General features: G+C 43.8%; 1 protein-coding gene across 1 annotated transcript in view; it reads right to left on the bottom strand.

The window, feature by feature from the left end:
• Positions 1-24,724, bottom strand: part of PPM1H (protein phosphatase, Mg2+/Mn2+ dependent 1H) — a 259,966-nt gene that overhangs the window by 81,901 nt on the left and 153,341 nt on the right. The window contains exon 7 of the mRNA XM_077778812.1: positions 4,542-4,626. Coding sequence (XP_077634938.1) covers positions 4,542-4,626 — 85 coding nt within the window. The remainder of the gene's footprint in view (positions 1-4,541; positions 4,627-24,724) is intronic.

Here is a 24,724-nt window from a genome sequence, read left to right as displayed (position 1 = left end):
CCCCGTCCCCAAATTAAAGTATCCAGTCTTAAAAAGCAGGTTCAGGGTTAACGAATATACTTCTTGGGAGATAAAGCTTGAGCATGAGAAAGCCCAAAAAGCCACGAGGCATGACATGGTCCACCTTGAAACCCTTCCAAACCCAACATCAGGGAAAAGGCAGACAAACAGAATCAGACTTGGCACAGAAGGTTGGGGTTAGCTCCAAGGACACCACAAGAAATTGCCTCAGATAATGTTGCACTTGTATGTATCAGATGTGTATTTGAAACCTACTTTCATCTCTTCTGTACATTGCCCTTGATGAAAAACACATGCAGACTTGGATTATCCACAAGGACACAAGGACATTATTCGAAGGTCTAATGATACCAGCACATCTTAATGTAATCAAATCGGAGTTTATAACTATGTGTAGGCAGAATCGAGGGGAAGCCATAGCTCTCACACCTCGGGGCTATGGAGCTCCCCCTGGGGGCGATTCCTTTCTGGCTGTCACCTGAAGCAGAGGTGGGGTGGTTTTCTGGAGGCCACGGCATCAGGGAGGTCAATTCTGCTGAGACATGTCCACAACCAGACTGCTTTCCCTCCCGCCTGAGCTTCCATTCCATCCAAACCTTCTGTTTAGCTTGGTGTACCTCCTTAACTGTTTTGTTTCAATCACCCTGGAAACACTAAAAAGAAAAAAGAAAAAGCACAGCGACAGAAGCGCAAGGCTTATTGGTGACTCTAGGACCAGCAAGATTTGCTGGCTGCCGGGACAGAAGTGGATGGCCCCTGACCCCTTCATCGCGCACCTGCCACATTCCGTGTGAACATGTCAAACCCTCAAGCCTGCTTGATTAATCACCCTGCCCAAGAATCTACACAACAAAGTTCACATGACCCGAAAGCCGCGTGAAGGGCCCTCTGAGGTCAGGATACAAGACCAAACAAAATTAATATGCCTGCCACAGTCATCATCGTATCAGCCCCAAACGTGCAGACTGTGCATCCCAAGAACCTTCCCCTTCGAGGTGAATTAAAACAGTTCATGTCCAACAGGCTCTGAATCTTCCCTGCCTCTAAGAATATCACGAACCGTTTCTACAAGTCAAATAGCCTTGGGACTGCAGAATCGTGCTCCAAACAAGTCTCTAGGAACTTAGAAGTTTTTATGATTCAGTCATAAATGTTTCTTCACACATCATAAAAAGAAATTTTAATTTGACCTCAGAGTAAGGAATATATTGTCAACTTTCCAGTGGTGTTCTAACTCGTTTAGATCATGTAAAAGGTACCCCAACCCCACTGCACAGAAGTGTTTCTTAATTAGTTCTAGGGAACTGATGTTCCAAAAAAAAAAAAAAAAAAAGAACTGGTAGGATTAAATGCACATAAAATTATAAGGTATACACTGTATTTTATATTACTGTAGGATCACTTTCATTCTGATTTTAGAACCTGCAGTGAAGATCTCAAGGGAGGTATCCTACCCATTTCACTTAGGAGAGATTCAGAGACATCACGTGAGGGGCTTGGGATCACACAGCTCATGCCTAGGCTGGGCTGAAAGAAGCCATCACACACTCTTTTCCTCTCATAACTGATACTATTTTTAAGCTTTTATGCTACACACCTCCTATTTCTCTCAAATACTTTACCACAAAGGCTTCACCACAAGGTTATTTTATACTTTCAATCCCTTAATTCTCTCAAAAACTTTACCACAAAGATCTGCATCACAGATCATGTGACTATTATTACTGGATTTATTCATTTCAAAGCATACATTTTTAGACTCCTGGCAGTATAGGAAGTTGGACAACTAGGATATTTTATGTTCTGGTCATTTACACTCCTGTTGTCTAGAGAGAACAGTTATAAACCAGAGAAATGCATGTGATTTAGGAGTAAGGATTAAAAAGAATGGAGACAGTGTTTCCACCTTTTGGAAATTCAGCTGTTTGGCTCAGCTCTATTGGCTAAGAGTGTCCACACTGATTGTTCAAGAGTAACACAAAAATACATGTTAATCTTTGGAACATTAGCAGTGATTCTTAAATTAAAAATAAGAAAATAAATCCCTGTGTTCACAGGCCAGTAGGATTTGAAGAAGCAAGACTGATTCATCAAACAATAACCAAATGAGTACCATGTGCCACTAAAGAATTCTGCATATAGTTTTCATATAATCCTTCCACCTGCCTTCTGAGACTTCCTAAGCCTGTTACTGGTGATGAAGTAGGGACTCTAGGAGTCACAGACACAGTTTCACGATACAGCTGAGATCAGAAACAACACACGTCTCATTCCAAACATCGGAAAATAGACCACCAGTATTTAGGAATCTGGTAAATGTCAGTATTCCCATCTCTCCTTAAAAGCTAATGTTTTGAGCTCTCTATGCCATTCTTGCAACATGAAAATGTGAAACTATTTCAAAATTTTAAAAAGTTAACCTGCTATTTCTCATTGCCTTTAGTGGGAAAACAGGAAATGGTAAGGAGGTGATGAAGGTAGGGTATAAGGCAAAGGGCTGTAAAAGGCTTCAAGGGAAGGTGGAGGGGCAAGTACTGTGTGGTAATGATCCAGACATCAATACAAATTTTTGTTCTTTCTTTTATTGAGCCAACAAATGCTGCTTCAGTATCTCCTCTGTGCTAGGAACTGGCAACATGAAGCGACTGAGAAGCCTGCCCTGCAGGACTCAGTCTGGAAGGGGAAAGAGAGATCACAACCAGCAATACAATACCATATGCTGAGAGCCATGTTAGAGGCTCCTACAGGGCTGTGCAAGCACTGGGGACTGACCCCCTCCCGGGAGAGTTAGGGGACACTTTGTAGAGGAAATGACATTTATGTTGGAACCTCAAAGGATCGGAAGCAATTTTCCTGACAGAGGACAGGGGAAGGACCATCCAGGCAGAGCATATTTCCAAAGGCATGGAGGTTGGGGAGATCAAGGTGTGTCTCAAATATGGAAAGTAGGTCTCTGCTAGCAGCCTAAAATGCACGGTGGCATTGGTAGAGGCAATAGAGAAATGATGCATGAGAGGTGGACAGGGACCATGATTTTGGCTCTGTCACATGTGGCCTGCATCCTGTACACTATGAGGAGCCAAAGGATTTTAGGCAGTGAAGTGATATACTCCATGATCAGATTACTTGGGTGGCTTGGTGGCAGATGGACTGGAGAAAGCCAGATAGGTGTTGAGGCGGCCAGCTGCTATGAACTCTACCCAGAAGGATGACCCTCGCAGCCTGAGGGTCCTTGGTGACCCGCCTGCTTGGCTCCCTACTGTAAAGTGACAAACCGAGGTCTGGAAAGGTTCAGAGACTTGCACAAAGTCACCAAGCCAGCCAGGATGTGCTGTAGGATCCCTTCCCCCTGCCTAGACTGCCAAAGAAAATGACAGCTCTCAAGGCTGGGATTCCTAGGCGTGGTGACAAGTTTATCCACTTGAAAAAGACAACAGAAAGGTTAGAGAATAACAGTTGGTGAAAGAGTGAAGAAATATTTTTACATTGGGCTTGGATTCCTGCTGTTATTCTGTACCAGAGCAACACAGCTTAGCTGTTGAGTAAAACAAACCAAACAGACAAGGGAATTGAGGGGAAAGTGCTCAGCCACTTTCTAAATCAACCAATAATCAAATCCTGACTGTTCACACACACCGAAATTTAGAGCCATGAGCAAAGTCCTTTTTGAGTAGCCTGATTAAGTTTTTTTCTAAGAGCAGAGGATCACTAGCTATGTTGTCTAGTGTCTTTTTTTTTGTCTAGAAAGAAAGCCAGTTAGCAAGACAATATTTCATCTATAGAAGTACTATTCACGCTCAGCCCCCCAAAATATCCAAAGTAAGCCAGCGTGATTTCCACTGCCGCTCAATTGAGATTCTAAGCCAAATACCTTGGCCCTGGAACTTGAGGACAGAGAATTAAGTCTGTTCTCTGATTCTGAGACAACTCAAATCTCTAGGTGAGGCAAAAATGCTCAAAATCTGAAAAACCCTAATGCCCTCCTCTAGCCCACTCATAATTTCATTCCAAAGAGGGTGATTTAAACTGGAAACTCATTTTCAGGATAGAAACAGATTTTCAGACCCCTGCATGCTTTTCCAAAGGGCCCTTGAGACTTCCTATCTGTGCGTGAAGTGGTGGGGGCTTGGCAGGAGCCGGGGCCGCCATCCTCCTCAGCACTGAGTCTCTATTTTGAGTTAAAGTGAGTAGCAGGCCAAGGAAGAAAGGTATCTGTGTTATTCAACACCCCATTTCATACTGTACATACCAAACTATTAAAAGAAACAGAGCACATCATGTCTTCAATTGGTTACAGATGGGAGAGAAACAGCCACAATAATAAATTTACGGAGGTGGAGTGTGTCGTCACACACGTTACCAGGATGTGTGATCCAGAAGGTGTGTGCGGGGGAGTTAATACCATATGTCGTTTGACTGCTGTGGGCCTGCTCCCATGTCAATAGCATCATGTTCCTCTAAAATAGCGCCGACACCATCCCTGATGCCACAGCACCCCGCCAAACCAACATGACTCTTACCAGGTACTGAAGTCGCTGGCGCTCAGTCTCGGGGGTAAATTCTGAAGACATGGGGATGATTTCTCCATTTCTGATGATTATGGCCCTAAAACAGTTAAAAAATATGCACTGTTAGTAGGCAATCTTGTAAGTACCTTAATTTTATGCTAATTCCACAGCTTGGTTTAGAAGACCCATGAAATACTCAAGGGGCACTTTTTCGAACAACCTGCGTGGCAATGTTCATTGTTACCAACTCTGGGTCCCTCACCAAAGGAAATATACGGTTATGTTTACTTCTTCTGCTAGCTGGAACCGTGCCTTAATGCACAGCACCAACCTTCCTACTTGGCACATAATAGATGCGCTCAGGAAATGAGTGGATGAAATGAATGATGTAAATTGAGGCTTACTCTAGACTAGTGCTCTCCAACAGAACTTTCTGTGTTAATGGAAATATTTTAATCTGTGCAGTCCAACATGGCAGCCACTAGCCACATCGGGGCCATGAGCATCTAAATCATGGTTAGTGCAGCTGAGAAACTGAATGTTTAATTTTCCGTAATTTTAATTAATTTATCTTTTAGTTTAGGTAGTCACAAAGTGGCAAGTGTTTCATGTAGTACACAGTACAGCTCCAGATCCTTGTTTCACTCAGTGTCTGTGGGCCAGTAGCGCTGGCCTCACCTGGGAGCTTATTAGAAATGCGGACTTCCAGGTTCCACCCCAGACTTACTGTATCAGAATCTTCATTGTGATTCATAGGTGTATTAAAATCTGAGACCGCCTGACTTAGACTCCTGAGTTTCTAGGTAGTATCCTGGGTCCAGGAAAAAACACTCTCATCTCATCTTGAAGCTTAGGAAATTCACACACTTCCAAAAATTGGCCCAAGATCTACTGCTGACACAAGAGTTTGAGGGAACAGAGATCCCCAAAGGAGTGATCTACAGGAGGGGCTATAGCAGAGATAACCACAGAACAACCTTTCCTAGGCCTCTTCCAGATGGAGCTTCCTGTTCCTAGACCTTCTTGTTCCAAAGTAGTTCCTGACAGCCACTTTCTAACTATCAGTTGGTTGAAGTGGCTTGGGAATTACATTCTATATGAACCCAACAGCTCCAAGTACCAGGAAGCCAGAGACTTGGAGACCGAACACACTTCTCTGTGAAGAGCCACAAGCATGGAAAGTGCCTTCGATGAGCTCAACTCTGGGAAGCTGCATCAATGACTCTAGGGTCAGCTGCATCCTTTGTGCCAAGAAGACCCAGGCACCCCTCCCTCCTACCATAAAGGTAGTCTCCAGGGGTGCCTGGGAGGCTCAGGTGGTTAAGCATCTGACTTTGGCTCAGGTCATGATCTCATGGTTCATGAGTTCAGGCCCCACATTGGGCTCTCTGCTGTCAGCACAGAGCCCACTACCAATGCTCTGTCCCCTCCTCTCTCTGGCCCTTCACTGTTTGCACTCTCTCTCAAAAATAAACATAAAAAAAAAACTAGAAAAAAAAAGGTAGTCTCTAACACTGAAGCTATCCCTATAAATGGCTGCAGCTCTCCCTCAACCCCTCACCAGCTGTTCCCAGTTGTTGCTGTCATAGAGACTGGGAGGGCAGGTAAGGGAGAGGATGACAACAAAAATAATGGGGGCTTTAGAGAATTACTGGGTCTAAAATAAAAACCAGTGGAAACTATGAGAAGATGGAAAATTTTAGGGGAGTTGACTGGGAAGAAGATGTAATATTTGTATCACGTTTTTTATTATGACACCAAAAATAGGACAAATTAAAAGTTCCATCTTATAAATCTAGAGTCACTTGTAAAATGCAATCCCCCCTCCCGAGAAAGGTGCTATCCATCATTTACAAATCAAACTTCCAGAATAAGGGAGTAAGGGTTTTGATAGAGGATGGAGAGACTTGGAGAGCTTGAAAGGAAGGTCTAGGTTAGGGCCTAATCTGGATGAGAGAGAAAGTCATTAGGTAATAAATTCCAAAGGCAACCTTCTATTTCAAAATTTTCTTAAAGCTAGTCTTAACTCTTGCTCTTCCCTTTTCCTACGTGGTCCCTGAATTCCAGCTTCCAGGCTGAGACTAGAAAAACTGGGTATCGGGGAGGGAAGTAAAAGGTAGTGAGTAAAAGGGAGCACCTGGTGGCTCAGTCAGTTAAGCGTCTGACTCTTGATTTCAGCTCAGGGCATCATCTCATGGTTTGTGAGGCTGAGCCCCATATCAGGCTCTGTGTGGACAGTGGGGGTTCTGCTTGGGACTCTCTCTCTCTCCCCCTCTCTGGCCCTCCCCTACTCGTGCTCACTTGTGCATGCTCTCTCTCTCAATATAAATAAATAAATAAATAAATAAATAAATAAATAAATAAATAAATAAGAGTGAGTTACACTTGGGTGGATGAAAGATGTATCCAGAGCAAAGGCCTCAAAACTTTTCTTAGTAACAACATTATCTATAATTGTGTAATTGTATACAGTACAGTCTTGACCCTCAAGAATCCATATGCCTTCTCACTGGTTTTTACAAAGAGACAATGGACGTAAAATGATGTCATTCTGGCTGGGTCACCACTAAAAAAGAGTGACTTGAAAGACTAAGTAAAACTAGGCAGGACCCCTGGCCCTAGTGAGCAGGGAGAGAGAACACAGCAAAGGCAGCAGCCACCCCTATGTTTATTCTATTTTTAAAATTTCAAATTCACACACAGTGAGGATCAGCATTCAATTCCAATGTTCACTGCTGGGTGAACCCTAGCTAATTACTTTCTTAAATAGATTTTTATATCCAAATCCATCTATGTACAGAGCATTCTTCATTTCTGTTTGAACTACCAAGTTCTTCCTTTATGAGACACCCATGGATTAAAGATGACAGCATGTTTGGCAGTCAGACTTTCCAGTCCCTAAACTATGATGCCTCTTCCTATGCTTCCTGGCTTCCTTTTGATCTTTCTGTCTTTCATCCCTCTGATTTTGGGATCAATGTGTCAGAGTGCTGGCCTCCAATCTGGAGTAGGGTACTAAGAGGGAATGGGTTTCAAAGGGAACAGAGTGCGTGTGAAGGCTGACAAATCTTGCATTAAACAACCAATAAACTAGAGAAATGCTTTAAAGCTACATTCTGTCATCATAGGATCCTTGTATACTTTGTATCTTCTACTTCAGTATATTATGATCTGTTTTTCCTAAGGAAAATTATTTACAACAAACAGGAGAAAGTTGTGGCAATAGTAAGAATCACAGAGAATTAGGCATTTGCCCTGGCCTTTCTACTGGGCCCTCAGATCTGGACCTGTAGATAAGACTATGGTCAGATTTTAAATGGCATTCCATTTACTTATTCAGAGATTGGTCAGAGATTAAGTGAGGAAGCTCCTAGGGGCTGGGGTAATTTAACCAACTGGCAACCACTTCCTACCTGGTATCCCCTTACCATAGGGTCAGGGGAGAGGGGGTTCTAAGCATATTCCCCAAAGTTAAAGTTAGCCTTTCATTCAAAGAGATTGAAACTTAAATTTACATGCTTTAATTTCTTGTCCAGTATCATAGATAGAGCATTACTTGTAACATGGTGATTGGTGAGGTCTAATGTGTTCTTTGGAGACACCTGCAAGCATGGGAGAAGAGGAGGTAAGTGGAGACATTAACAGCTTTTTAAATATCCTCTCACCCTCCGCAAACACTTGCCACATGAGAAAATAAAAGTGATTTATTGCTAACTGATGAGAATTTTGAGTTCAGTGAGCAATTTCTTGAAAACCTTGCTACTTCTGTCTTCTAATGTCAGTCTGGAGTCAAAAAGACCTACCTTTTCTCCCCCAAGTTAGTCAAATTGTTAATTGATCAAGAGAAAAATAAGGGGTCACATGAGATGCTCATTTCAAATATCCACTGAATTTTACAACTTTTCTTACAGGGATCACACCCACTCCCATGAAATCCCACCTTCAGGCAGGATTGACACTCTCCAGGGGCATTTGACAAATATGCAAAGGGGGTAAAAGATATGATTAAGCAGTTGACAGAAGGGAAAATGCAAATGTTCAATAAACACGTGAAAAGATGCTCAATCTCACTAGTCCAGGGAAACGCAAATTAAAGGTCGCATATAACTTTTGCTCATCAGATTGGCAAATGTTTGTTGGAAAAGAAAATGAGGAATGTGTAGTAGTTCTCACAGCGCCAAGAAGAAAAAGCCATTCTCATAATTAATGGGAACGTAAACTGCTATACCTTCTAAATCTATTATAATGACGTAGTCAAAGGCTCGATCATCCTACTTTGGAGACTATGTTCTACAAAAACAGAAGATTCTGTCCATAGGATACATGGACAAAAATTCACACTTGACATTATTTGTGGCAAAGACTGGAAATAGTCTATCAAAAGGGGAAATAATGGATTCATTTATAATCAGTAAGATATTGCACAGTCATTAAAAAAAAAAAAAAAGTATGTTTTGTGACCTGGAGGTATCCATGATGTATTGTTAGGTGAGAAAAGCAAGTTGCAGAGTACTAGGTGGAATAATCCCATTTTTGTAAAATCAAAACCTATACACAGACACCACATATATGAGGATTCTGATCCCCGGCCCAAACCCGGTGTGCTCCTATAGGCTCCAGTGCAGGCGATGATGAAGGTGGTAGCAGGCAGGGGCCCCCAAGCTCCCCTGCAGGAGAGCTGTGCTCCAGCACCAGACCTGTGCACACCCAGGGCACTACAGTGTCTGTGGGAGCAGCAGGTAAGGGCTCCACCCCCCCCACCTCCCACCCCCGCCGCATTTACAAGAGCAAATCTACATTGGCGGCAGCCCAAGCAGCCCCATGGGAGGAGTCCTGGCTCCGGCACTTTTGTACTTTTCTCCTTTCTCCATTCTGACTCGGTACTTTTCCACTCAGAATCCTTTCCCTTCTCCATCCCCCACACCACCAATCCCAGGCTTAAAAGGCAGAGGCCTTTCGTCCACAGCTCCTCAGCAGTGAGAACATTCCCTCCTGTCCGTGCCTCATGTCAACTGACCCTCGCTTGCCCAACTGCCCTTCGGTGAGGAAAATGGAACACTGAGGAGCTGGCACTTGTCTTTTCCTTCGCCTCTTGGCTGTGGGACCACAGTAAGTGAATGAAGGTTGACTGCTACCTTCAGTCTGGCTCATTGCCCTAACTGGACCACCTTGACACCTGGCTGCTTGACAGGGTAAAAGTACGTTTCATTGAATAGCGAGAAAGGCATGCAAGTAGGAGCGTTAATTTTTCTTCAATTCTCTGTTATTTGGTTGCTGGAGGAAATGTATGTTCCTTTGGTAAAGTTTAAAGAGAAATCTATTTGCCCAGATTTGGCTACATATTCACAGAAGTCCTGAAGTCCTACTAAATACAGATTCATTTTTGTTCCACTGCCAGTGTTCGTGAACCCTGTGTGCCCCACACCCTAGATTGGACCCGGTGGCCCAATCACATGTCAGAGGTCATCAGAGCTCAGGCATGACCGCAGAAACATCCTGTAGCCATGTCAGGAGCCACGAACTGAGAAGCCAGTGGCTACACTGTGTTATAAGAACTGGGTAAGCCCCAAAATGCCTTTATTATATACAGTGTTTTAAGAAGATGATGACGTTTGGAGAATCACAGGGCAAATGCAGGAAAACTTTTGTAGGACTCCCTTTCTGTGACCCTCGGGAGACCTAAAAGCCTGTGCTCGGCCAGGCACAAGCCAGAGCAGATTACCTCTCAGCCCTACTGCACCCTCTCCCTTCAAGGTAAAACCTGTGGCCCTAAAAGAAAATCCCCAAATTAACAGTTAAATGATTTTGCAAATAGGTCCCCTATTAGACATGGTATAGAATTTTCACCCTCAGCAGAAGGCCTTATCCAAGTGGCACAAAGAGTAAGAAAAAAAAAATGGATACACACTTTTATGTATCAATATAGACTTTCTGTGTATGTAGGTATATACGCACACACCCACATGTAAGCACGCCCACAGGTACACACACACATCTCTAAGTTTAACACTGGTACACCCTCCAGAGCAGAAATGGGAAAGAAACACAAAATTGCCAGGCTGCTGCACTTAAAAAAGCAGGCAGTGGTGCCCAGCAGCCTGGTTTCCTTGGAATAAGAGATGTGAAAAGTCTTCCAAGCAAAACAAAAGTTAGGGATCAAGCTTACTCCTGAAGTCAGAATTGAAACGAATCACTTCATTTCACCACCCCTTGATTTCTTCTCTCTGAGGCATGGGAATCGTGGGCCAGCAAAGAAAACGAATGGAAGCTCACATCTGAAAGAGCGCTGATGGCACAGAGCTTCATTCCAGTCTTTTCTTGTTAAGAGGTCGGCCAGCTGTGCAGCATGGAACCCATTAAACACGTGTACATGTATGACACACAAATACACAGGAGGAAGGTCCTGCACCATCTACCCTTTGTAGGTGGTTGTTAAGTTCTGACAGTTGACCCAGGAGGGGATAATGTGAAAGCCAAAGCACTAAATGACAAATACTGAGGAGCAATGACTAATTGCTGAACCCACTTCCAGCTCAGAAAGCCCGTGGCATGGGAGAGGGGCACGGACACAGGCACTATCAGAGGCAGAAGCAGAACCGGTCTGGGGATGAGCATCTGTGGGTGACAGCCTCGCCTCGAGCTTGTCTTTTGCTCTGGGCCTCCGTGTCCTTGCCTCGAAAAAGAAGGGAGCAGCCCAGTTCATTTCTCAGGCACCTTTCAAGTCTAAATTTAAACGATTCTGAAAATAAGCCTGAGGTAGGTGGGGGAGAGAGAGGGGCCAACTGCTCCAGTTACTGCTTCTCTTCTCGGGAGGGGGCCATTGCCACAATTTAGATTCGAATAAATATAAACCAACAACAGAAGTGCCAGGGTGGGAAAAGTCACCCTCAGTGCAGCTCTTAAATCATAAAGGACAGGGAGCCCGTTATCGAGCAAGCCCCCCAATGTCATTTCATTGTTGTCACCCTTCCCCATGGAGTTCAGGGCTGCAAACAAAAGGCATCTTCGACACCGTTAAGAGTATTCATAGGATGCCCTGATTCCATTACACACTTTTTCAGTTGAAAGTGATTCGAAACGCAACATTAAACTGCACATTTCCAGAATGGAGGAGAAAATCTGATACAAGGTGACAAAGAGTAACCATTTGGAAAACCCTTTCTGACAGTGTATATCAATTCCCAAGTACAGGGAGGAGGCATCCATTTTGTCAAGAAGCATCAGACCTTGGGAGTTCTGTTCAGATGCAGCAGAAGTGTCTGTCTCCTTCAAAAGTATTAGAAATGTGTCGATGGAAAAGAAAGCAGGGCAGCTGACGGAATAAGCTGGGGTTACCGCCATCAGAGGACAGCCAGGCTGTCGATGCTAATTAGAGGTGTCAGAAAATAGCTGAAGGGAAAAAGTAATCCCACGAGCCTGGAATTAGTTTGGGTGTGTTTCTAGTCATTCCATTTTCAGAATGGATACTAAAGAAAAAAGTTTGCAAACACAATGATTCATTTAACAGAGCCTCAAGTACGCAGTTAAATTTTTCAGCAAAAATATTCACCAAAAAACGGCTGGGAGAAAAAAAAAATTCTGATCTTTAAGTAGCAGCAAAAAAATAAGGGACCATTCGTAGAGCAGTCGCTGAATCAGATGTTCCTTGTTTTTCTCACAACCAGCCCGGTCTGTGTTTGTACCACTCAGAATAACTTCTCAATGTCATAATCCTGCCACTTTCTACAAACATCTTGCTTTACCAGCAACCTTCATGAAACCCAATATACCGGTACCACATTTTCCAGACAAAGTAAAAGCCTCATAGTCATTAAAACTCTTTGAGGTGCTTATCATTTCTAAAAAAGAAATGACAAGGGGGTCCATCTATAAATTAACAGTGGAGTTCTTTGTTCTCCTTAAAAAAAGACAAACACAACCTATGATCCACATTCCATAAAAATCATCCTTTTAAAATGTGCCATTCAGTGGTTTTTAGTACATCCACAAGGTCGTTCAACCATCACTACTACCTGCTTCTGGAACATTTTCATCACATCAGAAAAAAAACCTCACCCTACCGCTACCCATTAGGAGTCACACCCCACTCCCCCACATATTCTCAGGCCCTGGCAATCACTAAACTACTTTCTTTCTGTGGATTTGCTTATTATGACATCAATTGCCTATGATATCATATAAATGAGATCATGTAATATACAGCCTTTTGCTCCTGGTTTCTTTCACTTAATACAATGTTTTCAAGGTTTATCCTTGTTGTAGCATGCATCAGTACTTTACTTCTTCTTATGGCTAAATGAATATTCCACTGAATAGATACACTGTTTATCCATTCATCAGTTAATGGGATATTTGAGCTGTTTCTCCTCCTTGATTACTGTGACCAACACTGCTATGAACACTCATTTACAAGTTTTTGTGTGATTATGTGTTTAATTCTCTTGGCTATCTTCCTGGGAGTGGAACTGCTGAGTCACATGGTAACTCCAGATTTAATTTTTTGAGGAACTGCCACTTGGTTCCCCAAGGTGGCTGCGGCATTTTACATTGTTGCCAATGGTGGGTTTCTAAACCTTCTCTTCAAGTACCGCAGAGTTAAAACTAAATTTATTTCTGAAAATCCCACAGTCATTTCTCATTTTACACAGTTTTAAAGTACTCTGCTAGAAAGGTTTGGCTGTATGCTTGGATTTCAGTGCACACACTCAGCACTTAATGGTTCATTTTCCATTTACCTTAGAGGACATGTATTTATATACAAAATAGAACATATATTCTGTTCTTCTCAAGTGCAGGGTCAATACCTATAATCCACAGCAATGCACAGGCCCCCAGCACAAATGTGAACACTTCTCGAGCTCCAGTGCGAGCACATTTTTCTCCCTGTAACAAGTAGCCAGACTGGGAGAGGCCACCAAATGCATGTATTTTTTTCTCTACTGTAGTCATTTTTGGAGTAAGATGGATCCCTTCCCCTTCTTTTTAAAAAATAAATGATGACTACAATAGCTCACTGTTTGTGTGCTAAGGCAGGTAGGACACGGGGAGTCTGGGAAGCCATCTCTTTACTACACCAGGTTAGGGTCGTGTCCAATTCCAACCTCTTCACTTTAAAAAGGCAATGCAGTGGAGCCACGGAACAGAATCCCAGGAAGAGAAATAAAAACAGTTCAGGGGGTGGAAGGAAATTAAAGCAACTGTGGCATTGTAGTCTGAAGGAAAGAATGAGGAATGATCTGATCATACACTCCTTCACACAATTCGAAATGGTTTTATTTAAAGAATGATGGGTGACCAGTTCTTCATGTTCAGACTAAAGCAAACAAGAGGAAATTCTATTTAGATCAAATCAGTAAGATTCTATGGTTGCAATGGGAAAAGAGTTTTCAGATCTTCACATTATGGACTGATCGAAGCTTATGGGTTACCATCCATGGAATCAAAAGGGCATGAGGGGGCTTCGTCTACATTTGTCTGCCAAGAGTCTGGAGGCTTCCTTCACTCTTCTTCTTTATGGTGCTAGAAATCAACAACTACATCTGCTCCGTGAGGGCAATGTCAGATCCACGAACAATTCACTCTAGACTGTGTAAGAGGGTCTTGCAACCTACACAGTGCAAGTGAACAGGGCATCCTCGTGGCCATGGCCCCTGTTCAAAATAAGCTGCATGATTTCACCTCACAGGGCAGGTGGGCTTACTTGTGGCCCATGGATAGGACAGAGGCTAGATGCCTTCCCTGTAAGGCCTCTCTGATTCTACCTGCTCATAGTTACCCCATGTCGGTTCCTCACACAACAAAGCCTTGGGAAGCCCAGTTCTCATTCACTGAACAGAACCATCAGGTGGGTTTTGGGTGCCAGCAGAAGTGTAGTGGAAAGCAATCAGGACTGGGAGTCCAAAGCCTAGTTCAAGCTATGAACTAGCAATGCTAGGAAAATCAGCCACTCTGAGACTTGATTTTTCCCATGTGAAAAATGGGACAGTACGACTTTCTTCAGATTAGATGAGTTTAATAATGATGCTGATTGAATCATTAAAGGAAACTCACATACCCCAAAGTCAAACTAAAACAGTTTGTTATTTTGTACAATAACTGTCCACAATTGTGACCCTAAGGAACTATATAAATGAAAAAATAAACTGTACTCAGTGGCCTCACTTAGGCTTTAATGATAAAATGGTATGATTTCCCATTGTCATTTCCAGTCATGTGCTCATAACTCCAAAATTCCATAGAAGAGAGATTGACCATGTAGTATTGGTGCATTCCTGTTTCTCTTGATCTCTAGCTTTAAAACTCCACCCTCTTCATTAGTATTAATGTCATAATATGCTAAATATTTTTCTAAGCATATGTGTCATTGACAATTTTATCTTGACTAAGATATATAAAAGGTTCCTCTGCCAAATTCCCTCTTCTTACAAAAATTCTTAACCTATAATTTACCAGAGGCTACTGCAATTGTCCAAGTGAAGAACAAGAGTCTGGACTATGTCCATGGGAATACAAAGAAGTCTTAGAGATAAAATACATTGTAATTTTTATTTGATCTGTGTTTATTATATGCACATAATTTTTAAATATATTCTCCCAGGTAAAGGAAATGAAAGGTCTGGGCATCCACTGATATTCCCAACTTGGTCACTGGAGGGTGATAATGTTATTAATGGCAGGGAGAAAGGAGAGAAGTCAATCTGGTGAAGACAATACTACATTTTGATTCTGCATGTTGAATTTGGGCCATGTGCCTGATGCCCAGGTAGGAGGCTGGGGGTGGGGGGTGACACACAGCTGGAAATGTGGGTGTGCTGCTCAAGAATGAGGTCAGCGCTAGAAAAACAGACTTGGGAATAGTTACATGGTAGTCAAAACCAGGGAACTGAAACAAGTGTTCCAGGAAATGTATACAGAAAAGGTGGGTATAAATATGAACTGAGAACATAGAAAGCTGGGTCTATTCCTTCATTTTCCTGGTGAACTCTTCACAGAGTAAGTCAATGAACTGAAGTTGCCCTCTACAGTGTTCTCCACAGAATATTCTTCTGAGTGACAATAGAAAACCACCACAAAAAAAAAAAAAAAAAAAAAAAAAGCTCCAANAGGGGAATCTGTTCTCCCTGGCTTTACTCGATGCTCTGGTAAGAGGGGACCGCTGAGCCAAACTCAGAGGCCTGGTACCTATTGAATGAAGATCCATGAGGGCAAGGAAAACCTTTTTTTTTTTTTTTTTTTTTGCCACAGGGACTTTTCTGAGCCTTTTGTATACTAATATGGATTGTTGTTTTCTAAGAATAGATATCTGTACAATAATCCCAAAAGTGTCTAGGGGAGGAAGCTCTTAACCTCTCCTCACTTCTCTATAGGTGCGGGTTAGATTCAGGGACAGATGCACTTGACTGAGCTGCAGCCTAGGGACACAGGAGGCTTCACTACTGGTAGCTTCACATCTTACTCACAGAAGCCTTGTCAGGTAAAAGTAAGGAGCTGCTCTCTCTGGGGAAAAAGCCACACCATGCATCTCTCTCTCTCTCTCTCTCACGGACTCCATTTTCTTTTCTGAGATGCACTTCATTCACAGTCCTGTAGGAGTAAATGGGGTAGAGACTAGGATAGAGGCTGCCTTGAAGAAAGGTAAGCTCTTTCTTCCTCCCCACTCTTTGCCTTTCTCCATTCTGGCTCTTCTCTAAATAGCTTGCCAAGTGAGAGAAGTTGGGGTATGTTCCAGCTGCTCTGACTTCAACTGGTTCTGACTCGAAGTTTGAGGGCTTTCTTGTTCTGGTTCTCATTTTATTTCTTTATTTGCTGCCTCTCTGGAATGACTTTCCCTCATCACCAGGGTTAGGAAGAAAGAGGTAGGCTGTTCTGGTCCTAAGCCCTGCACCTGACTCCAGCTTAACCAAAGAAGACTTCGACATGTTCTAGCATGGCTCAGGAAGGAAATGCAGTGCGATCGAAGGCCAAGATTTGTTACTTATAAAATGTGCTCCCCTGTGCAAAGATTTCTTTATTCATCTTTTTTGGGATTGGTAAGTCCAGAATAGGACCTGAGAATTAAGAGTTTTGAGGTCATGGCCACACAGCTTCTTCTTCCTCCCTAGACCTTCTACAAAAACCAGATTGAGTTTTAACTCAGCCTCTGCAGAATGGTGTCACCCCTGTCCAACTTCCCTAATGGCTCTCATTTCAGAGACAGGAAATCTCTCTGACATTTACAGGTGAAGAAACATATTTTGGACTTTGTGTTTTTGTCCTTTTGCAAACACTCAGCACTTCGGTATGGAGTTAAGATCCCATTACTTCTGATGGGAAGGCCAAGGGTGAACAGTACCACCAGCCTATCAAAAGTGTTCACAAAACTAAAGCCCAAAATAGATTTACACTTATGTAACATGGTGAAGACAACAGAACTGGCCTGCTTTAGTTTTATTTGACAAATGGAAGTGACTGAGGAAGAGACTAACTGGCTGCCTGAGAGCAAAGATGGGATGCTGACAGATAACAAAACAAAAAGACATACTATGTTATTGTTATTTTATCCGTTAGACTGAGAAGCGGAAAATAGCTTTGAGTAAGACAAACAAACAAACAAACAGACAGAAAACCACAAAAAAACTAAAGTCTGAGATAGAGGAAAGCATTTCAGAAGAGGTCTCTGCCATAATAAATGAGATCAAGTCCTCTGGCTTCAACAGATTTACATCTTGGGGACCTCAAGTCCTCAGAAATGAAGCTGACACAGTTCTGTTAGGGATCTGGGAGGAACTGAAGAGAAGACATGTGCTTGAAGATTAAAGACAGGCAAACAAACATAGTCAGATCCTAGTTTCAATGAGATGATGGATTCATCAGCTGAGGAGGAGGCGCTTGGTATCAATCTGGAGTAAGATTCTAGAGCAGGCCAATAAAGAAAAGGCATGTGAGGGCTAATAAAGGAAAGCCCTGGTCCCTGGCTTGGGACCAGATCATGACCTAAGCGAAAGTCGGACGCTTATCTGCCCAGATGCTGACAGAGAATAAATCATGTCACTCCCAACCCGCCCCCCATCCCCTTTTCAGTCCAAGTAAAAGAAATACTGCAGGCAGAGTGTCAATTTGGACTTCAGAAACCAACACAATCTTTCATGATCTTTTGATGGACAATGAAGAATAGGAACTAATCTAAGTAAAAGTAAGCAAGTGAAAAATGGTTGAAATGGCCACAAAATGTAATGAGTTTGAGTCTGTTAGACAGTCATTATGACTGGGGGATAAGGAAAGTCAGAGTGAACTTAAGGATGCGGTCTTCACAGAGCATAGCTAGCAGCTCTACAATGCACGGATCAATTCAGCTCTGAGTAGTGCCATGTGTGAAAAGGGAAAAATCACAAAACAGGGTGAGGGGCAGAGACCTGGATGATGAGGGGCTCAAACAAGCTTGCCAAAGAATGTGTGAAGAAAACCAGGGATGTTCATTCTGAACAAGGTTTGTGGAGGATTACAACAGGTGGCTTTTAATATCTGAAGGACCAACAAAGTACAAGAGTAAATGATCATCCCTGCGCAGTAGGAACATGCCTTTCCTTTTCGTTTTTTTTTTAAGAATTGTATTTTTTATTTATTTTTAAGAGAGAAAGAGAGAGACAGTGTGAGCAGGGGAGGGTCAGAGGGAGAGGGAGATACAGACTCTAAATAGGCTCCAGGCTCTGAGCTGGCAGTCAGCACAGAGCCGGACGCAGGGCTCGAACCCACGAACCGCGAGATCATGACCTAAGCGAAAGTTGGACAGTGGTGTCCAAAGGAGAAACGTAGGCACTTGGCTTCCATGGAAGCGTATGGATGCCTTTCCCATTTCCAACACAAGAATGTACAGGAAATATTTATACTATGGACTAGTACAGTTGAACAACTTCCTTTGGATACCACTGATCCCAGTGAAAACGGGAAATAGTTTCTCTGTTGAAAATTACACTCCTTATTTTGTTGGTGATCATCTTCCTCTTTGCCTTCACCCTACCATCCATGCTCTGATAATTCAGATTCATAACTGAATCTGAGAGTGCAAGGGAGAGTGGGGATAGTAGGTGTCATGGCTGACACATCTCACATGGTTGGAATGACTCAGTTGCCTATGTACACAAAAGAACCAAACCATGCCCGTTGGGTGCCATTGGGCCATTGGTCTCTCTTCTGGGCCTCGCGATTGGGAGTGCTTTTTCTGGTTGCCCACCCTCTCCCCGACCTCATTTTCCAGCTGGACCAATCACAGCATCCAGTGCGCCTTGTGAAGTCTGGAAGAGGAGATTTTTCTTCTTTGACTCGACCCCTTGGAAATCCTCTCTGGCTTTAGTTAAACCTTTACTGACATCCCAGCCACCTCTCCAGTTAGTTTAACTGGGTCCACCTGGTTCATGGTTAGGAAGTCCTGGTTTCTCTCTCCCTCTCATTGCTGCGGCTCCTGGAAGAGAGGATTCCATAGCTGTTTAACTTTTCATGTGCCATCATCTCTTCCCTAGCTCTGTCAGTCAGCTTCTGTGAAAATCAGTTGTACAAATTACTCTCATCCCCCTCTACTTGTCCTCTATTTCTCCGTAAATACTCTTCAGTGTTGCCAGCTCAGCAGCAGCTGAGGAAGAGGTAAATTCACTGGAAGAAAAACACACTTGAGTAAATCCACCAGAAATGTGTCATCAGAGATACACCATTTTCAAATGTTCTCAGGGCAAGGTTCAAGTTGTAAGCTTGTTCTTATAATAACCCTGTTGGAGAGCCACTTCCTATGACAACACCACTCTATAAAACACTCAGGGAGAAACACAATCCATCAAATCCCATGTTTCCGCATCCCATTTCTATGGCCCTATTCAGCTTTACATTTTGAATGTCTGGCGTCAGTCGCAAGTCCCACATGCCACAGAACAAGAGGCTCTTGGAGCACAATCACCCTAGTCCCATTGGCTGGTCCCATTCACAATTACCTCTTAAAGGAGAAACACAGATGGAAGCTTTCCCCAAGCAAACCTTCACAGCCTTAGCCTGGGGCAAGTTAAGAGTGAGGTTCAGAAGCAATCAGAGAGAGCATTAATAAAGCTGTTTGTTATCATTCGAAACATGAGTTTGCTATTCAAGAGGCAAACTGTGGTGCATGAAGCTGAGTGCTTAATGCTGGCCTGGGCTCCTAAAGTTATATACCCTAATTACAATCACATTCCTTCAGTCACAGATGAAAACATTCATACTTTCCCATGTTTGGCTGGGATCACTTAGAGTCGTCCGTTGCAGTCATGGGAGCTCTTTCATGAAAATCAACGTCTTCATTTGGTTTCCACATGAATAACTCTTGGAAGCTACAAAGTCTTTGAAGAGCATCTATTTTTGCCTTGAGGTCTGGTGGCATCAGGGTTCACATGAACCTCACAGATGAAGACTATCTGAGTGTGATTTCATCTGTGCCTACAGTGTTCTCACCAAAGGGAGGTCTCTGCATGTGTGGCGTTTCTGTATCTATATGGCTGATGTGTTTATTTGTAGTTAAAATTGTTTTCACCAGTTTCTGAGGAGTAAGGAATTTAAGGATGATCTACGATGCATGTTCATCAGGGAATAAATGTGGGAGAATTCACTGGGACAGTTAACCCCAAGCACAGCTTTTGACTGCATCAATGTTTGCTCCACTTCAGCAGCGGGACATGGCTTTGCCAAGGCTTCAAACTTATCTGTGCTCACAACTGCAATCTTTCTTCCCTTGCTGGCTACATTTTATTTATACCTTTAAACTGTGGATGGGACGCCTGGGTGGCTCAGTCAGTTAAGAATCCAACATCACCTCAGGTCACAATCCTGCAGTTAGTGAGTTCGAGTCCAGCATCGGGTTCTGTGCTGACAGCTTGGAGCCTGAAGTCTGCTTCATATTCTGTGTCTCCCTCTGTCTGCTCCTCCCCTGTTTACCCTCTGTCTCTTTCAAAAATAAACATAAAAAAAATTTTTTTAAACAGTGCAGGAAAAAAAAAGGGTGTCTGACCCACGAGAGGTTTCACACAGTCAGAAACTATCTGGCAGTGAAATGAGTTTCTCTTTTCCATGAAAGGTTGTGGTGGCCAGACCACTTCCCAGAATGACTAAAAAAAAAAAAAAAATCGTTTGTCCTGTAAATGGTAATAAAATGGCCAAATGATCTGGAGTCACAAGCATGGAGTCCCAGGTTGAGACTGTTGGACTCTAGTATACAAAACTTCTAAGCATCACTGCATGGGGTACCATGGCAATGAACACTCGACTACCCACCACGGACTGATCACTGAATCCACATGGGGTAAGCACCCCCATGTGAGACAAGATTTCAGACCATCCACTTCACAAGCAGTGGTCTGCTCTTCAGAAGCTAAAGCAGTCTAACTGTTCACTCCTTGACAAAGAAGGTGAAAGTACAACATCAACTGCTACAACCTCTGTGAGCCCCCAGCTCATTGCCTCCACAGCTGCTCTTAGGGGATAATTAGAAAGAACACGTCAAATAGAAAGTTGAAATCACTAATGCGATGCTAATACTTATTGCAGATCATCAAACATTTACTAGAGGTGGGTAACACAGAGATGCAGTAGATGATGTTTCTTCACAGAAATTTTTGAGATCAGGGGTGTCTGGGTGGCTCAGTTGGTTAAGCATCAGGGTTCAGATCAGGTCTTGATCTCGCTGTTCATGGGTTTGAGCCCTGCATTGGGTTCCACACTGTCAGTGTGGAGCCTGTTTGGGATTCTCTCTTTTTCTCTGAGCCCACCCTCCCCTCCACTTGCTTGCTTGCTCTCTCTCAAAACAAATAAATAAACTTAAAAAAAAAATTTTTTTTTTGAGCTTAAAAATCTTATTAGTTTGATTGTTTCATTTTGGGGATGAAGAGACCAAGATCTAGGGAGATTAGGGGCTTAGCCAGACTGAAACCCGTCTTACCTTTCACCTCAGGGTTCCACCCTATGCTATGCTTCCCCCTCCTTACGGGGGACCATTACTTCCCACCTAAACTCCTGTTTTTTTCTGAACATTTAGGGACACTCACTGATGCCTTCTACTACCCTGTAACAAATGCCAGGATTCTTTCCAGGCCTGAAGTCCTGCCTTAAATCAGCCACCACCTTTTCTTTGCCTGCACTGGGTTTCTTCCGCATGCCAGTGATGACCACCCTCCCTCTTCTCTCCTTTGTAAAATCCAGTTAATATTTAAAATGTTGAACTCTGGTGAATTTCCCTCCAGACCATTACCAGGGACAAAAATAGTGAAATGAGAACAAGCGGGAGTGACCCAGAAGACAAGACAGAGTGTACACCCAGAGAGATCACTTACTCTGCAGCCAGGATGTTGAGAGGTACCATCTGGGGACAGCCAAGTCCCCTGGCTTACGTCCTACATTGTCAAGAGGGGAAACCATGCACCGGAAATCTAGGCATGCCCTAAATTAGTGAGAAGAGACCATGGCTGCAAACGGTTGACAGAGCTGAACCACCAACATGAAGCAAATCTGCCTCACCTTTAGATAATAGCTGTACTGACCAAAAACACCCTCAACACACAGAAGGCTCAGCCTCTAAAGGTGCTTGAAATTTTAAGCCATAAAAAATGGACTGAAATAAAACCCATGTGACCTTGAGCATAACGGGAGCCCCAGTAACACCTCAGTTTCACTGATCAAATTACAACTTCTAAGACTTCTTCCTCCCCCTTGTTTTCTTTCTTTCAACAAATTCTCCCAGAGTGCCTCCCCTGTGCCAAGCACAGGGAACAGGGAACCTGAGAGTACAGTCTGCTGCCCAGAGCTTACAGCCTGGGAAGGGCAGTGGTCTGTGCAGGAGGTTGGTGGGGAACAGCAGAGGAAAAGGCTGGGGGGTAGGGGGTACACAATGAGGCTGAAGGACTGGCAATGGGGAGCCACATGGAGAGCAGGGGCGGGGGGGGGGGGGGGGGGGTGTGCACTGGGCACAGAGGAGGAGTTGGACCCTGGGACAGTGAAGATGACCAGATGGGCGCGGAGCAAAGAATGTATCTTCTATAAAATAGATCACGCTTGTTGTGCAAGGAAAGTGAATCGGTGTCGGACAGAACTGAAAGAGGGAAACAACCCTGTCATGAAGTTTAAGAGTGAGATATGTCCTTACTCAGGTTGGGTAATGGAGATCACGAGAAACAATGTATTCACGAGGTAATCTGGAATCAGAATTGACAGAACTCGGGTTAGGCTGGATGGGGAGCCGGGGCAGAGGGGCTGAGGCTGTGTTTATCAGGTGTCTCCATGCACCAGGGACCATTTCCCCACAACTAACCATCTCCTTCACATTCCAGGTCCCTGTGCACCCACCATGTAGTGTCATCCCTAGACCCGGTGCACCTGCTTGCCTAGACTCCTTTAAAGAACATTTTAAAGTCCACAGTGGCATCGATGCTGTCATGGCCTTTTCAAACAACAATGCTATGTATAAGCAATTTTTTGGAGAGCCTAAGCAGAGCTAAGCCTGCTTCTGGAAGAGCTTTGAGGGGATACAAAGCTGAGATTTGATTCCTGCCACAAATGAGCTCTAGCCTATTAGTAGAGGGAGGAAGAGATGCTCAATTAGGCTGCAGCAGGAAAACAGCAGCACAGAGAAGGGGGGTGCCTGGGTCTCTGGCACACAAAAAGTCACCAGGAAACAGGTCTCTGCCTGGGAAAGGACAGGGGACACAGGAAAGACACCAAGGAAGCAGTGATACCTAACTTGAGTCTTCTAGAAGACATCCCAGGGGACACTGGACAAGGAGGGAGGCAGTAGCATGTTTTAAAAACAAGGGGAAGAGGCCAGTCTAGTTTTGGGGGGCATAAGTACATGGTCTGGCATTGCCAAGGCTTGTGATATGAGGATAAGTGACAGGAGACAAAGGTAAAGGCAGGCTGACAAAGAAGTCTAGAATCTGGACTCGTTTCCGCAGATTAAAAGTCACTGAAGGGCTTTAAACAGGGAAGCAGCATGGCCACCAGCGTATCAGGGGTCCTAGGGACTGACTGGCTGGGTACCAGAGAAGCAGCGATCCCCCTAAGCCTCATGAGGCTCCTAGAAATTCTACCAGAGACACTGTGGTCTACTGACAGGGTTTGCTAATACACAGGAGGGAGACGGGAAAGAGAACGCGTGGTCACCATAACCCAGGTTTTGAGTTTAAGTCACTGGGCACTGTAGTGGCACCAAAAATGAAATCGGGGACCCAAAGAAAGACATTGTGAAAATTCCTTTAATTTGGGGCATATTCATCATGAACACGTTTGTAGTACAGCTTATTTACTTAGACCCTACCTTGTTCCAGAAACAATTTAAAGGGAGATTACACAAATAGACACTAGATAAAATAAAAAATAAATATATGTGGAAAATAACAATAGGGAAGATCAGAGGTGCTTAGCATGTGTTGTCCCAAACGCTTCCTAACAGCAGCACCCAAACCGGCCCCATCAGCTTACTCATCTCAGGGTCCAAAATAAAAAATCCATCCCATTCCTTTCCCTAAAATGCACAGGAAAGCCCTCTGTGGTACTTAAGAAAGAGGACTCTGTGATGAAGCAAACAGGTCTGTAAACTGTAGTAAATGCAGTAAATGCAGCAACCCATTTCACCCAGAGCTGTGTCTTGCAGCCTTCTCGAAGGGAGGTGCATGGTATTAAGACAGCGGGTCAGAAAACCAGGGCAGGGAGTCACAAGGGTGAGGACCAGCCCTAATCCAGGGATAGACCTGGGAATTTCTAGAGGGTTGTTAGAACTAGAAATCCTCCCTATGTACCGTTTCTCACAACAGGACCTCTCAAAACCCTGAAAGGCAGCATGGTCCTGGTTATGCTGTCTGACGAATACCTGGACAGCAATTACCCTATGTGCCAAGGCACGGGTCTGGAGAGCAGGTTCGACTCGGGGATATGGGCGAAGAGGAACACCAATGTGTGAGCAAAGTCAGAAGGCTGGCCCATGTGCCTGCAAGGAAGAGCCCTGGCATTCTGCAGCGAGGTGGGATGCAGAGGTGACCGGAGGGAGGCGGTCATGAGATGGGGGAGAGGAGTCCAGTTTGGGCAGCATCTGGACACAAGTGCTAGATGAAGGTGCATGAGGCAGCTGAGGGTGGGATGTGGAGCTGCTGGCAGAAGAGGACACCCTAGGGTGGGGGGCATTTAAGGGGCAGGAGACATAGAGTAAAATCCTGGAAGCC

Source organism: Crocuta crocuta, unplaced genomic scaffold (assembly GCF_008692635.1).
Source record: "Crocuta crocuta isolate KB4526 unplaced genomic scaffold, BGI_CrCroc_1.0 scaffold791, whole genome shotgun sequence".
Taxonomy (NCBI): domain Eukaryota; kingdom Metazoa; phylum Chordata; class Mammalia; order Carnivora; family Hyaenidae; genus Crocuta; species Crocuta crocuta.
The sequence above is the reverse complement of the archived record's forward strand: the minus strand, read 5'-3'. Positions and strand labels throughout refer to the sequence as shown.